This window comes from Micropterus salmoides, unplaced genomic scaffold, assembly GCF_014851395.1.
Source record: "Micropterus salmoides isolate LMB-PRFRI ecotype aquatic unplaced genomic scaffold, ASM1485139v1 Ms_hic_scaffold_14, whole genome shotgun sequence".
Lineage (NCBI taxonomy): Eukaryota > Metazoa > Chordata > Actinopteri > Centrarchiformes > Centrarchidae > Micropterus > Micropterus salmoides.
The window spans coordinates 30,580,287-30,598,024 of NW_024040485.1; the positions used below are offsets into that span (position 1 = coordinate 30,580,287).

Sequence of the window (17,738 nt, forward strand, 5' to 3'; positions counted from 1 at the left end):
AGCTTGGAGTTAACGAGATAGGAGCAGAGTGCTCCCTTTTCCTCCCACGGTGAATCATACATTCCTAATATTGGAGGTCAGCATTAAGGGTAGACTATAGCTCTAGAGACATTGATGATTGTGTGAAATATAGCTGTACTTGTTGGGTGATTTTTCTCTTTAGGACATTCTGCAAATGATCTTTCTCCAGAGACTTGTATTCATTGCCGGAAAGGTCACAACTGAGTGCCCGCTGAGTGACATGAAAAAGACAGTGAACACGGTCAAAAGCCTCTGGCCAGGTTCCAGAGGAAAAACAGGTTTCAGTGAGAATGAGTGTGGTAGCTGAGATTGAAAGAATCATACAGGGAAAGTTATCCCTGTCTTCCTCTATGCTCATTTCCCCCTCCTTTTTCCATTTTCTGTCCTGTTTCATGCTTACCCCCTCTGCAGTTTCTCTGGTTACTGGCTGAAAACACAAGGCCCTTTAGAGGGGTTCTGGGATTTTGTTCACCATTACGAAATCCATGCATGCAATGCATCTGAAACATTTACATTTCATTGACACATGAAATCTCTGTAATCTCTCCATTATCTTATAATTTGAAGGAAGCCACAATGGTTTGGCTGTATGCTGATATGTTACCTCAGTTGTGATAACAACCAGCAACCTCATCCGCCCAACCTCCATCCACCTCCTCATTGCGGATACTAAACAACATGTGGCATAATAAGATAAAGAGTCTCACTGATGAGATGTTGCTGTGCTGTCAGCAAATGGCTGCTGGTGCCAGGTGAACATATGGAGAGCATCAGAGCATGCTGCTCTCAATGTTTGATGAAGTCAATGTTTGTGTTCTGTCAGCAGTATATTCTTCTTGGCCCCTTTCCCTTGGGGCTCCTTCAAACACATATGGAGGTAATTTGTTTGAATTCTTCAGCAGAGAAAGAAATAAGAGGGGGAAAATTACCTTGGGATTTTGTGGGTTGGAAATCAGTTTGAGAGGTTGGGACCAGGGTGGAGGTACGTCTTTTGGGGTACATGGAAGAGTGGTTTCTGTGACAAATGACATTTGAAGAACTTCAAGTAACATGCAAGAATGTGTTTAGAGATTTTATGGAAGTTGCTACGTGACTGTGGAATCAACAATACAAAAGGTCTGTAGCCTCTGTAGTAGAGCTTTCGGTGTTCATAACCCCGCTCAGTAATTGTTGGATAAAACCAATAACACATTGTCACTTTTTCTATTTGTACAGTCTTGCTGTTAGGGGAGCTAACACTGTAAAGTTTGACCCCGGGATGTCACTGGAATAAAGGTTAGTTGTGGAATTACCACATTCACAAGGGATCTTCTCAGTGAGTGTCATTGTGTTAAGCAAATGTCATGACAATAAGCCCTTTGTGTTATGTAACAGTATCTTGTGAAAAAGAGGAAATTGCCCTCTAGACAAGATGTACTCACAGCCAATATTCTTTCTGGATACCTTGTCATGAAACAAAAATGGTTAGTTGTTAGGTAAATTTTCAAGTGGTTAGGAATGATGAGGGAGCTAATGATTCAATGCCACAACGAAAACGGTTGGAATCCCGATGGAATCCCGGTTGTAAAATTCCGTAACAGGGATCTTCCTCGTGAAATCAACAAACTCAACAATGTAATGGATATCTGGATATCGGAAATATTTCCTAACAGTAACGTTAGCGGAAAGCTTTTGGAGTGTCAAAAATATAAAGTCAATAACATTTTCTTTAGAAAATCCAGCTAATAGTTTTTCAGGATACCATCCATCCATCCATCGTCAACTGCTTAGCCTGCGGGGGGTGGGGGGTGTGGAGCCAATCCCAGCTGACATTGGGCGCAAGGCAGGGTACACCCTGGACAGGTCGCCAGTCCATCGCAGTTTTTCAGGATACCTTGTCTTGAAATATAGTCAATCAAGGGTAAATGACCGAACCATGACCTGATGGTGGCATCAGACAAAAGGTCAGAGAAGTCATTAAGAATGATGCTTTGAGGACCACAAATAACCAGAGCAAATTTCATGGCAGTAATTGCTTCCCAAAACATGTTGTTAAGATATTTTGCTTTGGGGTACAAAGTATTTGTTACTTACCAAAAGACTGACCGACATCATTATCCTGAGGCCCCATTGCCAGCAATAAAATACACTATAAAGAAAAATGTTTTTGATTGTTCTGCATCCATGGTGTCACTTCCAACACTTCAGGGGACGTTGATGGGGATGTTGAGCTGGAAAACCTCCAGGATAGGGTTAAACTGTCAACAAAATGTTATGATCCCTCTGTGTACATTAGACTGTTTCTGGCTCCCGGTCAGTGTAGCCCTGTCTCCATATCAGCTGTAAGGAAGGTTGTGATGGCAGAGATTTGGTCTCCCCCTTGATGTTTACATTCTCCAGACACAGGGGAGGATGAAGACAGAAAGAGGGAAAGAGGGAAACACAGAGAAAGAATTACTTACAGCTGCAGCACTACAACCCAAAGTACTCTAAGACTGAGTGCTTCTGGGCACGTACACAACATATTATGGCTAAAATTACGGCTTAGATTGTGTGTGGATGAGTGAGGGGCAGATATAGAAGACTTACATAACATGTTCAAGGCCTGCTATCTTCGCCTCACTTTTGTTTCAGTCCACTCAAACAGAACATTTACAAGCGACAAATGTTCTCGTAAAGAGAGGGATTAAACATGTGGTGCATTTCTGTGTATATGTAAGTGTTTCAGGCTGATAACGACAGTCCTGGAAACTGATTGTGTGCCATGAGCCAAGTAAAGAAAAACTCTCAGAAAGTCCGAGAGCTTGGCACTGCTAAAAAGCCGGGGTCTCCTGGGGAGCCAGCCATCATCGTGGTGTTCTGTGAATAAGAAAAACATGCCCAGTGGAGCTGTAATGAGGTCACTTATCAGCCAGGGCATTTGGAGGGTGTGCCTAGCTTCCTCTCAGCATCCCTCCATCTGTCAGGGAGAGGACAAATGACCTCAGCAACTACTGCCAATAATGTCATGTGGCGTCAGACTATGACAGGCTTCAAGTTCACTGCAGGAGGAGACAGGCCAAACTTTCTGAAGTACAGCCTTTCTAGAATAATGAACCAGGTCAGATTTCTTCTTTTGCTTCTAACGCCTCATAACTTGAGTGAGCATTTAACAAAAACTACAAATTGATTATGGCTGTATTTTCCTCAATAGCTTGACCAAACCACCCCTGGGACAGCCAAAAACAGCTCTCACATTGAAAAAGACAACTCAAAGATGCTCTATAGTGTCAGTACAGTGTTTGTGTGATGAGAAATTACACCAGTTTAGTCATTCAAGGGAAACAGATGTGACTGACAACAATTTTAGTGGGAAAGAGGGTGGTCGTTTACAGTCATTGTGTGTGTGTGTGTGTGTGTGTGTGTGTGTGTGTGTGTGTGTGTGTGTGTGTGTGTATGTGTAGGAGGTAAACAGTTTCTTCAGAGCAACCACAACAGGGCTACTAAGTTCATGAGAAGAATCTGTAAATCACACAGGGTAATTACTTCACAAATAATAGGGGTTAAACTGCGGTGGGAAAACACAACAGCTTTTTCTCTAAACCACATGAAAAGGATTCCATTATTAGAATGTTAAGCGGTAACGTTGATCAAGAAAGCCTCTTTGAATCCCAACAAGAAAAATGGGTCCAGCTGAAAATGTGAAAAAAACAAAGGACAGTGCCATTTGTTGAACTTTTGAATACTAAAAATATACTCAGCATGCAGTCTCTATCGCTTTCAATTACAAGTGAAGATATCTTTGAGAAAATCTTGCACCACTGATGGTTTAATGGAGTGGGTTAGGCTTGGTTCCCACACATAAACATTATGTCAAGGTTTTGGCATTGGATGTGGGCATTTGTTAAACAGAGAGAGCAACACTGATGGAATTAAAGGCACTGCCATGTTTGGTAGCAGAGGAGACTTGATACCTTCATTTGATCACTTTAGATTAGATTAGGTTTAGATAGAGGAAGACACAGAGAGAGATGGAAATTATGTACTCAGAGGATGTTAACAACAAAACGCGAGGGTAAGAAATCTAATAGCTACCAAAAGGAATACACCCTGGGTGTAGTCTTGTACACAATTAAGACACTGGAAAGTTATTTAGTCGTAGTCATAACACATGGAAACTGCTACACAACAGTTTGTCATTCCAAGGATGGTCATAACAAGAGAAATAGGCTAGCAACTATGTAAAGTGTGGCTTTAAGCTAAATGTTAACATCAGGATGCTAAAATGCTTACTATGACAGTAATAACAGGTAGATGTTTAACATGTTCTGCATGCTCGCCATCTAAGTTTAGTGTGTTTGTGTGTTAACATTAGCACTGAACAAGTACAACTGAGTATTAAACAAGTACTAAATGAAATGTTGAGGTGATGGCGCTACATAGATATATTAGGGGATCATCTTATTATAAAGTATCTTTAGGGGGACATGTCTATGTAATTTCATGGCAGTCCATCCAGTAGTTGTCAAGATATTTCACTCATATCATTAGTGTATAGCCAATAGGCCATTAATATGTTGACAAAAATCTGTGCCAACTCATGTAGTAAATTTTGAAAATGCATGGATATCTCTACCAAATTGTATGAAATCCATTCGGCAGTTTTGGAGAAATCACGATATATGATATGATATAAAATCATGATATAATGCACTTACAGTGAGGAAAATAAGTATTTGAACACCCTGCTATTTTGCAAATTCTCCCACTTAGAAATCATGGTGGGGTCTGAAATTGTCATCGTAGGTGCATGTCCACTGTGAGAGACATAATCTAAAATAAAAAAATCCAGAAATCACAATGTATGATTTTTTAACTATTTATATGTATGATACAGCAGCAAATAAGTATTTGAACACGTGTCTGTCAGCTAGAATTCTGACTCTCAAAGACCTGTTAGTCTGCCTTCAAAATGTCCACCTCCACTCCATTTATTATCCTTTTTAGATGCACCTGTTTGAGGTCGTTAGCTGCATAAAGACACCTGTCCACCCCATACAATCAGTAAGAATCCAACTACTAACATGGCCAAGACCAAAGAGCTGTCCAAAGACACTAGAGACAAAATTGGACACCTCCACAAGGCTGGAAAGGGCTACGGGGAAATTGCCAAGCAGCTTGGTGAAAAAAGGTCCACTGTTGGCGCAATCATTAGAAAATGGAAGAAGCTAAACATGACTGTCAATCTCCCTCGGACTGGGGCTCCATGCAAGATCATACCTCGTGGGGTCTCAATGATCCTAAGAAAGGTGAGAAATCAGCCCAGAACTACACGGGAGGAGCTGGTCAATGACCTGAAAAGAGCTGGGACGACCGTTTCCAAGGTTACTGTTGGTAATACACTAAGACGTCATGGTTTGAAATCACGCATGGCACGGAAGGTTCCCCTGCTTAAACCAGCACATGTCAAGGCCCGTCTTCAGAGGATGACCGGGGCCATGTATTGCGAGATTTTGGGGAACAACCTCCTTCCCTCAGTTAGAGCATTGAAGATGGGTCGAGGCCGGGTCTTCCAACATGACAATGACCCGAAGCACACAGCCAGGATAACCAAGGAGTGGCTCTGTAAGAAGCATATCAAGGTTCTGGCGTGGCCAAGCCAGTCTCCAGACCTAAACCCAATAGAGAATCTTTGCAGGGAGCTCAAACTCCGTGTTTCTCAGCGACGGCCCAGAAACCTGACTGATCTAGAGAAGATCTGTGTGGAGGAGTGGGCCAAAATCCCTCCTGCAGTGTGTGCAAACCTGGTGAAAAACTACAGGAAACGTTTGACCTCTGTAATTGCAAACAAAGGCTACTGTACCAAATATTAACATTGATTTTCTCAGGTGTTCAAATACTTATTTGCAGCTGTATCATACAAATAAATAGTTAAAAAATCATACATTGTGATTTCTGGATTTTTTTTTTTTAGATTATGTCTCTCACAGTGGACATGCACCTACGATGACAATTGTGGGAGAACTTGCAAAATAGCAGGGTGTTCAAATACTTATTTTCCTCACTATATAATGTTCTATAAGGAAAAAGTCAGTCAGTCAGTCATCTTCTGAGGACCATGAATAAATTTTATGACAATCCATCTAAAGTGGATGACCAACATTGCCTAGAGAGACATGCTGATAGTGTGTCTACAAAAAACTAAACACTACCACAGAGCACACACTCTGTAGGGTGTAGTCTTGTGCCCAATTAAGGCACTGGAAACAGTTATTTAGTAGTAGTCATAACACAAGACAGCTGTTACACAATAGAATCACCCCTGGTGTGGTCATAAAAACTAAACACATTTAGCAGTTTATTAAACTAATCAACTCTAATCTCCACCCGGGCGATGTGCCTGATCCATAGTAAAATCATCAATCAGCTTAGGATACCATGTGAACACACTGGCCTAAAACCCAACTAATGATATGCTGGCACATACAGTAAATATGAGTTAAATGGTACAACCTGTACACGGTCAGTGTATATATATGGTTTATTTAGGTTTTGTGTGGAAACAAAGCTGTCCATAAGGATAATACAAGACACTAAACCCAAATTTTATTGCTTCTAAGCATTCTCATATGTAAATGTACTCTGCCACTTTGGCATACTTTCTGTGTGGAGTCTATATTATTCTAGAGAGCCATTGGGGAGAGGGGTTAAAGCCTGGAATGCACACTATTTCCCCACAGGAAGCTGAGCATGGAAGTCTACCATTGCCCCACGCCCAGATCTCTCCATCTCACGCACAGTTGGTCGACTACTGAATTATAGTATAAGTCAGAGATTCTAAGTCATGTATGACACAGAGAGTAAAAAACATCACAGTACACTGCATTTGATCTTTTGTGTTTTAGTAAAGACATTTTATTTTTGATACGTCTTAAAAGGTTCATTGTACAAAATTTCACATGACATTACAAAAATATTGAAAGGCATATTTTTTTTAATAAAAATGTACTGAAGCCGTCTGCCTTGAGAGCTTTGTTTTCCTATTAAACTTAATATTCACAAGTTGTCAACTTTACTGGATGACATCTGCCAAGCTTTGCCTCTTTAAAGCAGCATGTTTTACGTTTACACAGGTCTCGACACAAAGTCATAGTGGGCGTTTCTTCAAAAGAAATACTGTGTATAAACACATGAAACAGTATTGTACAATGTATGGTAGCATGCAGAATTTCCTGATGCTGTAAATAGAAGATTTTCAAGACATGTATGAAGAAAAAACTAGTATCCATATAAGAGTCAGATCAAAGCTTGTCTCAGTATCTTAAAGTTGAGTTAGGATGATAATTCCAGTCAGTGGTTTTTTCTTTGCTAAAAAGTTAATTACATTAATGTCATGCAAACATATTATCATCATTATAACTTTAAATTGTACACCAATGTAATGATTTTCATCTATGATAATGCAATTGTATACCAGCGTAATGATTTTGTCTATTAGTTCAAATGCAGAGCTTCATTGGAAGCCCTAGTCTATTACTTTCCAAGACTTTAAGAGATATTAAGCGCTTAAAATGTGCCAGTGAATTGTTTACTTTTTTACTAAATTATGCTTTGGTACTGAAAAGTAACCACTGCTCTAGGAAGATCTGGTCTTTAATTTGAGTATACATGCATGTACAGATACTTTTTTCCACAGTGTTCCCGTCTCAAGTGTCTGTTGGAGCAGGTGCCTGTTCTCTGGCTGAAGAGGCACACTTGTAGGCTATAAACACTAAAATATATAGACATGACATTAAAACACACTGACATGCTCACAGAAAGGCCTCACCCAAACACACACACACCCAAAACACACACACACACACGCACGGGACACACACTCTGACCTAAAACTTGTGAGCACCTGTCTGGTACATTTCATTAAATGGCTCAATGAGGGCTCGTCCTACCCAGCAGAAAGAGGCCCACATCTAACACATTTCGCTCTCACTGTACTTTCCACCTACTCTAAATTATGTGCACCTTCTATGTAACACTACATTATGGACATAACACAAGCTTACAAAGTCTTACAAAGCTTTCCAAAAGCTTAACTTCAGGTCATTCAAGTGGTGACAAACAGTACTGAGTTTAGCTAAAATATTACTATAAAATCACACATACAATGCTTATGTTCGTAATAAAACCAAACAACATCCTTTATGAAATCCAGGAATTAGTTTTTTTGTCATGTTTCGTTTGTATTAGTCACATAGTGAATGAGTGGCAGGAATATTAGTATAGCTCCCATGCTGAATGCAGCTGAGGGGAGAAAGGCACACACAGCTTTGTGTATAGCTGCCAATTCTCAAGTTTTGTTTTATTTCAGACTTTTGTCCATGGAAAGGCCTTGACAGAGGAGAATCTCCAATAATCTTCATAACATAAACAAACATATGCCCAGTCCTCTCTCTTTTCCACATTAAAATGTCTAGTGAGAATGAGGGAAAAAGATGAACATTTCCGTTGAGAAAGCAAAACTTGCTTGATTGTTTTCCGTGGCCTCTTCTCATCCTCTGAGATGTTCCATATATGTTCCATATTTGTCTGCATTATCCAGATTTTTGAAGTTTATTTCATCCAGTATTGACCAGTGGCTGTAGCAGTGATTTAAATGGCACAGGTCAGGGTTATATAAAGTCAGTTGGCAGTCTTTTCTATGCCATGATGAGATGGTTGCTTCGCTCTCTGATGTCTGCTGGAGGAACGAGATCTTTCTTCACTGGGGTTGGCAACAGGGTAGAACGTCTACCTTTGGGCTTAAACAAATCAGACACAAAGAATACCTGTGGAGGGAATAGAAAAAACCTTAATCACTGCAAAATGGCACATTTGAAATTTGTCTTGGACAGTTCCTCTTCCTTCACAGATCCAGTATGGAGTCACTCAGTGTTCTATATTAGGTCCCCTTCTGTTTCCCATTTACATGCACCTTATTTGCAATTAAATTTGTAAATGCAGTCTCTCCTTCCATTGTAATGTACAGCCATGTTGTGTGTACCTATTGACCTGAGATAATGTTTTTTTTTTTACTTTCTCAACTGAGCAATTAATGTTTCTATCCTGTTTAACAAACTAAGAAGTACTGTATATGCACACATTATTACATTATCATTGTCAGACACAGAGCTTCAGGTGTATGCACACTCCTGTACAGGACAGACTGACCTATACGAACCAATTTTACAGACTCTAGTTTGATGTTAAAACTAGATGCACGGCCCTGCTGAACTGATGAATTACAACATACTTAACTGTCTCTTTTTACTTTTTACTACTCAACGGACAGTGCTTTATGTGCTGCTTTGTTCTTTTTTGTGTTGGTGAAGAACTTTGTACATTAAGTTATAATCGTGTTTTTTGTTTTTTAACTGGGAAGTTAGAAATAACATCATGAAAATAATGTTTAGACAAGGCCACACAGATTGTTAATGATTTCTGTCGAATCTAATACAGAACTTTATAAAAATACAACATAATAGAAACACTCACTATGCAGTATGCCACCAAGGCTCCCTGCACAAAACCCGCCAGGACATCAGTGGGGTGGTGCTTGTGATCAGAGACACGGGACATGCCGGTATAGAAAGACATCATGATGAGGGTGAACTGGGTCAGAGGGCGCAGCAGGCGAGCTCCGTGCCAAGTGAAACGAGACTGCAGATAAAACTGTAAAAGAGACAGAATTGTGAGTTGATATAGAGAGACACTTGTTGTTTTTAATCTGGTGAAGAATGTGTGTGTGAGTGTGTGTGTGTGTATGTATGTTAAAAACAATTCAATAACTCACCACCAGGTAAAGCATAGTGTACATAGAGAATGATGCATGCCCAGAGAAGAAAGATTTCCTGAGAAGAATGAAGGGCAATCAGCAATGTACCACAGCTTACAATGTAAAAGCTATCACTAGTCAACATGAGTACAAATACATTGTGTAAAAAAAAAAAAAAAAAACTCAAATAGTGTGTTGCACTTTTTTTTTTTTTTTTTTTTACCTGGCCTCCTGAACTTTGCTCTCTGGCCCCTGACAGTGGTAGTCAGTGATGTAGCCCAGGGAGCAGTTGATAGTGGAGAAGTCTGGTTTGCACACATCGAGGAAGTGAGGGCGCATGCGGCCCACTGACACTTTGGCAATGTCGGTGAAGGACTGGCTGATGGCACAGCCGAAGACGAACACGCCCACCTGCTTGTAGAGAGCAGAAATGTAGGGGTTCCCTACAAAAGACTTGGACCCCTCGTTCAGAAAGTAGATCCTGTAGCTCTCCCCGATGATGATCTGAGGGGACAGAAGAGACGGTAACATCAGTGAATATCGTGATTTTGACATAGTCCCAGTGCCCACCCTAATTCCTAAGCACTTAATTTACATCTCCTGAGCGCTCAGTGAAAATGTGTGAGTGCAGGAGAGACAATGTATTTTATGAGGAATTGGACAGCACTTTGAAATTGTGTTACTTGGATAGAGGAGTTTGTTTGGCCAGTAAAGTGTACTGCTCATATTACCAATGTAATTTAATGTACAACTGTTTGTTGCTCATCATCTGAAAATATTTGACGCCATAGAATGTTGCTCTTGTAACGTCTTTTTTCATTATCTCATCAAGCTCTTGTGGACATTAAAGTATGTGATTTATTGAGGGTGGACATTTGGAACCGGGCTCTGGAGTGGTCAGACTGGAGAATTTAAGTTATGTATCTGACCAAAATAACTTTTCTTATTATGACAGCTAAAAAAAGAATCCAGTGATTTCTTGTGAAGTGGTTTACAAAGGGCTACTTTATAGTTGAATGTGTTTACCTGTGGCATTCTACTTCTGAGAGGAAACAGTGGGGCGATGTGGGAGGCAACTCAAACTGCCCGCCATGTATAGTTTTTTCAAAGTGTGTAAATAAACCACTGTCTCAAACAGACGATTGACGTGTAAGGGGAGGTGGATCGCCATAACTCACAACAGCTGTTCAAACTGCAAAATGCCACCCCAACCCCCTTTATCCCCTGTTGTTTTCAAGGAGCTCACAAATGAAAATGTGAAAGAGGAGTCAGAACGAGAGTTAAGGAGAAGTTCCAGGGATAAAGTGGAGGGATGGAACGCAGAGTGACAGGAAGGCAGGATGGAAAGCAAAAAGAGTATGAATAAAGAAAGGAAATTCATGATCAAGTAGAGTGCAAACAAGGAGAGGAGCTGAAAAGGGGAAGAAAGAGGAAGGTGAGAGGAGAAGAGAGTAGGAGGGAGAGTAGGGAGGTGGCGGGGGAGGCGCCGCTGGTTCTAATCAGCAGAAACGCTGAGCTAGGCGACGTGTCTGATTTTGGTGGCCAGACTCCACCAGGCGCACGTCGGGGGCACGTTTGTTTTTCACCGCTCCGGCTGTCTCTCTGAAACGGCTCCGATTTCACAAGGGATGTCTGGCTGTTTTCATGTTAGTATCTCGGTTTCATCAGACATTCTTTTGAAGGGCGCAGAAATAAGCTTCATTCTGGGAAACACTCTGTGCAGAGGGATAGCCTTTAAGGAGATTTAACAAGCTGATAGAGAGCGTTGTTTCCACCATCCAGGCCTTTGGAGCCAGCTCGATAAAGCCCAGCTGCTTTCATGGGAAAGAGGAGAGGGCGAAAACACATGGAAAACACATCTGGTTCCCCTTGTGTGAAATACTTAATTATGTGAATGAATAAATGAATTGGCATTGTAGGATATGTAGCTGTAATAATGTAACCTCAAGAGATAATCATGGGGGCAAGACGCTGATTTGTGGCTTATGTCAAATGTCTTGTATTTTTCCAAAATGACACAATGGTATTTTCCTTTCTTCACAAAAACATCTGCATAAATTATAAAAGATGTGGCATATTGTGTTTCTCAGATTTATTCAGTGGGAAATCAAGCACTAAATTACCTAATGATGGTGTTTTCTGGTTGAGAACACACAAAGGCTGGCCAGAACGCTCTAGGGGGATGAACTGTAAAGTCACGTTTTGCTAGGGGGAAAATTAGGTATCTGGCAAAGTATTCTTGTTTAGGGCCTTCACCACAATTCCACCCCACCAATTACAGTATTTAACCGAACAACCATTGCGTCAACCATAATTACACAAAGCCAGAACTCCTTCTCACCATGAAAACCCCCGTGGCTCCAAGCCCGTATAGTAATCAGCTCTCCAGGAGCTGGGCACTACGGCTGGCCATGCCATGAGGCAAGGCAGCTTCCCACTGCGGGTCTGCCAGGTGACAATTGCACATGCTATGGCAGTGCTTAGTCACACCATAGAGCAACTAGAAAGGTTCAAGTCTGCCTGCTACTGTTTTTGGTAGCCCATTGCTAACATATTACCTGTTCCTTGGCATTTTCAATGTGTTAGCTAAAGTTGAGACATTGCTAGGTGCTGTTAGGTGTCTAGCACACGGTTGCAAAATTCTGTGCAGTAGCTGGTTGGTTGCTTATTGTGTTACAAGTGTTTTCCTATGCGGTAGCTAGTTGGTTGCTAAGTTGCTGTTAGGATTTTAGCAGTGGTTCCCAGTGTATTTACAGGTGGTTACTACTCGGTTGCTTTTGTGTGTTTTTTAGAGCATTAGTAGGTTGTTGCTAATTGGTTGGTAAGTTGTTACAGTCCAATGAGAAATTTATTTACGATTTAGATTAAGTCAAAGCAAATCTTAAATGGTCACTTTTGTTGTTTCCTCACTTAATCACCCCTAATTAAAATAATTTTGAAAATAGCGCTAGACCCCACCACAGATTTAAAAATTGGCCCATTTGTGATGGGCCAATTTTTGTGAAACAATGACATGTAGGGAATAACTTGTGTGTGGATATGGGTGGGTTTGTTTAAGGGTGTCAGGGTGTAGGGTTGGGTTACATGTTGCTACACTAATTTAGCAGAAATGCAAATGACCAGTACACAACCATGTCAAAACAAAGTCAGAAAAATCGCTTTGGGTCGCAGTTATGTGCGTTAAGTCTAACTGAAATGCTAGCCATTACTAGTTGGTAAGTTGGAAAAATGGAAGCATGTCTTAAACCGTAGCAGAAAGACATCCAAAGCAGACAGAGTGCTTCTGTGCCTCTGCGCAGTGGCACATGGAGAGATTTTGGGATGACAGTTTAGTGTGCAGATTTTGGCTTCATCCCCAGTGTTTTCTCCCAGGAGAATGCAACAAACTACTCAACACTTTATTTGCTCAAGTGCCTTTATCAACTGAGTCATCTTAAGCCCCCAAAGGAAAAGCCTTGAACAAATGCTGTTGACTGTTTTTTATCTAGAACGTGAATCTGAAGCCAATCAGGGGGACTGATAGCAAAGGTATGGAGAGGTGCTGTTTCAGTAATCTGTAGGATCTCAATTTACAACCACAATGAATCAACGGTCACATAAAGCCCTCTAATTGAGTGTGTATTTCCCTGAACATAGGTGCAGCAGGAATGTGTGTGGTTTGGTTGGAGAAAAACATGAACATGTATAAAATCATTACCACATTATTATATATTCTTGAAAATGTTATTGTTACCATAAACTAATTAGAACCCCTACTGGGCTTTTTGAGAATTATTACAATGCGTTAAGGATGAGAAATGATGTGATCAACGGTATCAGTGAGTTCTGCTAGTAATGGTGAAGGCTGCTGAAACATAAAGAGTGATGATGACATTAGTGATCAGAGTGAGGTGACTTACAGAGAGGATGGTGATAAGAATACCAGCAGCGCTAAGTACACCGTCGCTAATGGTGTCTCCATTTTTGGCCGGGTACTTGATGGACTCATCATCGCAGTAAAACCCTCTATGGTAAGGCTGAACAGCGCTGGTCTCAATGACCAAGAAAGGCAGGCCAGCTAGTGTGAAGAAGCAGTGTGCGGCACAGAGAGTAAGAAGGGGGGTGGGGATGTGTGAGGGAGAGATAGAGAAAGAGAGAGATGGAGGTGCAGAGTTAATAATACGCAAATTACAGAGGTCGCAGGTACAAGCTAGAGGCAACGAGGGAACATCTGGGACCAGCTCCATCCATTCTGAGGCATTATCTGTGACTAATCAAGAAATAATGACTCCAGTGTTGTTAAATATTCAGTATCAGTGGGGCCTTTTGAGCAGACCTTTGGGTGTATTACAGGACGATACCTGTTTGCTTTTTGGGGTTTTAGCCTGTTAACTATTAATCATGTACACTTTACTTTAAGGATGGCCATTTCTCATTTGTATTTAGACTGATCTCTAAATCTCCAGGCTGCCATTTCCATTAAATTCACTATTGAATGACAATGAAGTGGCAGACATTTGGAAGTAAAAGGAACCTAAAATAAACACTTAGCCAGCTTACAATTTTAGTTTACAACCGGCTTTATTGTCTTGTGGCAATAATCAACTTATAAATGGCAAATAGCAAAAAACAGTCTTAATATTACCTGTTTTTCATAAATAAAAGTGAGAAACAATCCAAAAAAACCCAATGGTTTTTAAATGGAAGTGATATAAAAACAAAAAAAGCAAGTAAATCCTCTATTTACTTGTAAGTATTTTCTTTCCTCCCGAAAAATAAATACAATTCTGTTTAGACAAAACAAGTAATTTAAATAAATTAACTGTGGCTTTGGAAAATTGTAATGGGCATTTTGCATTTTCTGACATTTTATAGCATAAATGATTATTCAATTATTCCAGAAAGGTAATCGGCAGCTGCATCCAAGAGTGAACCTTCAAGCTCAGCAAATCCTTGGTATTTTTAGTTATTAAATTACTTAAACAGTTAGTACATTTTCTAGGGAATAAATGGAAAGCAATGGCTTCCTAGGCTCCAGGGGTAGGAAATCAGTCTGAAAGCTTATGGTAACGTACAGTAACTTTGGAAAATGGCTGGCAGTACTATACATGATTTACAGCTAATGAGGTACAACATGCGAAACCACTGAGTGTGAGTCAGAGCCTGTTGAACCAATCATGTTTTTTAAGGTGTCACAAGCCAACCATTGGATGGATAGAGTGTCCCAAAATATGTTCTCAAGTTCTCTTGCAGTACCACAGCAGGACTTACTGAGACCACGGGCACAGTGAAGCCCACAGCTGTGAGGATGGTGGTGGACACTGTGCTGCCCTTATAGGGCAGCCTGATGCTGTTGTCATTGCAGAAGAATCCTCTCTGGTAAGGCGGGAAGGGAGATTTGTGCAAAAACACGGCAACAAGCAACACTGTATGGTTGGACACACACGAGCAGAGGTCAGACAGCTCTTTAAACCAAAACAGTGGACAGCTGCATCAATGAACATAATCAACAGGAAGACAAACAGAAAAGCACACAGAGGCACAGACAGACAGACATCTCAGTCACACAAACAGGTTAAAACCTCCATGCAGACATGTGTTCAAGTTATATTCTATTTTCAAATCTGACACTGATGCTGCAATGAGAAAATGACCAACAAATGCCAAAATCAAAGCTACGTCATTGTTTTAAATTTAAGTGAAGCTTTTACGCTTAGAATAACATTAACTGAACTCAAGCAGACTGTTGGCGCTAAAAGGGTTGGATGTGTCCTGTTCTGGAAACAGTTGCTGCGAACTGACAAGAGAAAAACCCCACAAGCACTTTAGTCTTTCTTCCTTTTCTGTCGGGGCTTTCAAGTGCACTTAAAAAGGCCCACGTTAAGATGCCTTGGGGGGTGTCTGATCAATTTAGTGTCTTTCACCATGTAAAGTGGCAAAAAGATCTTATTTATCTCCCGACAACAAACATAGAGTGGGTGTTGTCAAAATGGAAGCTAAAAAGGACAGCTTATTTCCCCCATTTATCAAAGGCTTCATTGAAGGACTTTGAAATTTGAGTGTGGACGTGGTACCCAGGAGAGGCCTCAAATCTTTGACAGAATTTGGAAAACACACTTTCAAATCACTTCAAAGCAGCATTTAACTGACGATGGAGCTTTCAAGTCACACTCTGAATAATTCTGCAATCTGCCGATACAAAAGAAAGCAAACATCAGCGCTCTCTTTCTCACATCCTATGTCTCGCGGTCTCAAAAGCTCAAAAGCACCGGGGCGTAGAGGTCAGTGCTGAGAGCGGCTGAAGGTGGAATGGTTGTGGTTGGGGGGCATGATTTCTCAAACCAAATGTCAACACACGCTTCAGTTGCTGAGCCCCTCAACCCCTTACATCCACACACACACAGCTGATGTTTGGCCTTTGAAGGTCCAGCTGGGTTGAGCTCACATTACAGACAGAGCTCTGCTGTCTGATGGGAACTCCAGAAGACCTACTTTCAGCAGGATTCACATTATTAACTGTCTCGTTTTCATTCTCGCTCTCCAAACAAATACCTAGACGGAGCTACAGTCTGCTCCAAATCAAGTCTGGTGGTGAGAGAAAAAGCAAGGTGCTACCTCTTAAGAGTTCTGTAACATTAAAATATAGTAAAAATATACAGTACTTGTGTGCTAAATCCTAATCGTCTAGTCCCTTCAGTTTGCTTGGCCTAGCCATGAGCAGAACCACACAGGGACTTTGGCTGCCCAGACAACAAAAAAAAAAAGAAAAGCATAAGCTGCTGAAAGTGCTGGATGTGAAAAACATTAAGCTCAGAGTCCTGACCCCTGCAAATGCCTCAAAACACATTCACAGACCTGATACAAACCACAAGGCCAGAGGCAGAGGGCAGAGATTGATAGACAGAGAGGTGGCAAATGGATTTATGAAATAAAGTGTCCACAGGTTTTAAGGGACCTGCACGGGTCAAGTGCTTCAAATAGGTGACTGGAAAGAACACAACCCCAACGAGACTTAGTCAGGTCCTGTTTTCCAGACATTAAGCGAGGGTTTTCTTATCCGTTCAGTCCTCCGACCCCTTCCATCCGTCTAAACAGTGCAGTATGAGTACTGAGTTCAGCATTTTAGGATTTTCCCCTCCTACTCTTCCTCCTTTCCCGCCTGTCACAGCCGGGGAAGAGGAGGGGGAGGGTGTCCTTGTCCTGCCAACAACAACACCAGTCAGCAGGCGTGGGTATGTCTTTTGCATTAGCTTAAAACTGACCCAAAGACAACAGAAACAAACAAAACCGAATTGGAGCTGGAGGGAGAAGTTCCTCGTGTCAACGTCAGGGTCCTTCTGTTTGTCTTTGCCCTAAAGCAGTATGCTTAACAATCACCTGGGGTGACTGAAAAGACGCAAACACTGTAAATGACGAATGATGATGACTTTTTCTGCACATAACTGTGCGCCGACTCACAACAAAATATGGGAGAAAACCTATTATTAAGACTACACTAGTTAGAATTTCCTACACTCGCCCGTTTGCCTTTCCCCCAGTTCAGCACTGGCAGCTCCATGTCACTGCAGTTTGTGGAAACTAGAATCAATTCAGCGTGAGGGTTACACATTAAGTCCCCACCATATTTTGGAGGCATTTGCCAAAAACACCAAGTGTGACTATTAAAATAAACAGACGCACATTTTCCACTTGAAGGGATCGCTCGCTGTCTGGCGTAGAAATGTATACATGTCTGAGGCAGTGGTGGTGTATACACAGATGCAGTTGTTTTTACTTGCAGCAGCCCCCACACGACCTGCACCCTGTCGATCTGCCTGGCCTGCTACAAAACATAGTTTATAGTTTCATGGTGGAAGGGAAAGCGTGTCTACCTGCTTGGGTTAAATAAGAGCACATTTGCATGGAATTGCTTGTGGCTACAACTGCTGCTTGTCACCTGTTCTTTGCTCTATTTATTATTCACATTTCT

At 41.2% G+C, this 17,738-nt stretch overlaps 1 protein-coding gene across 2 annotated transcripts; it reads right to left on the bottom strand.

Annotated features, from left to right (window-relative positions):
- Positions 1 to 6,864: 6,864 nt before the first annotated feature.
- Positions 6,865 to 15,195, bottom strand: LOC119902662 (phospholipid phosphatase 3-like; the record flags this gene model as incomplete). Of its 2 annotated transcripts, none has more annotated exon segments than XM_038718992.1 (5): positions 6,865 to 8,804; positions 9,511 to 9,687; positions 9,809 to 9,866; positions 10,014 to 10,294; positions 15,041 to 15,195. In XM_038718992.1, coding segments are annotated over 5 exon segments (800 nt in total), but the record flags the coding sequence as incomplete, so codon positions are not given.
- Between the last annotated feature and the right edge of the window lie 2,543 nt (positions 15,196 to 17,738).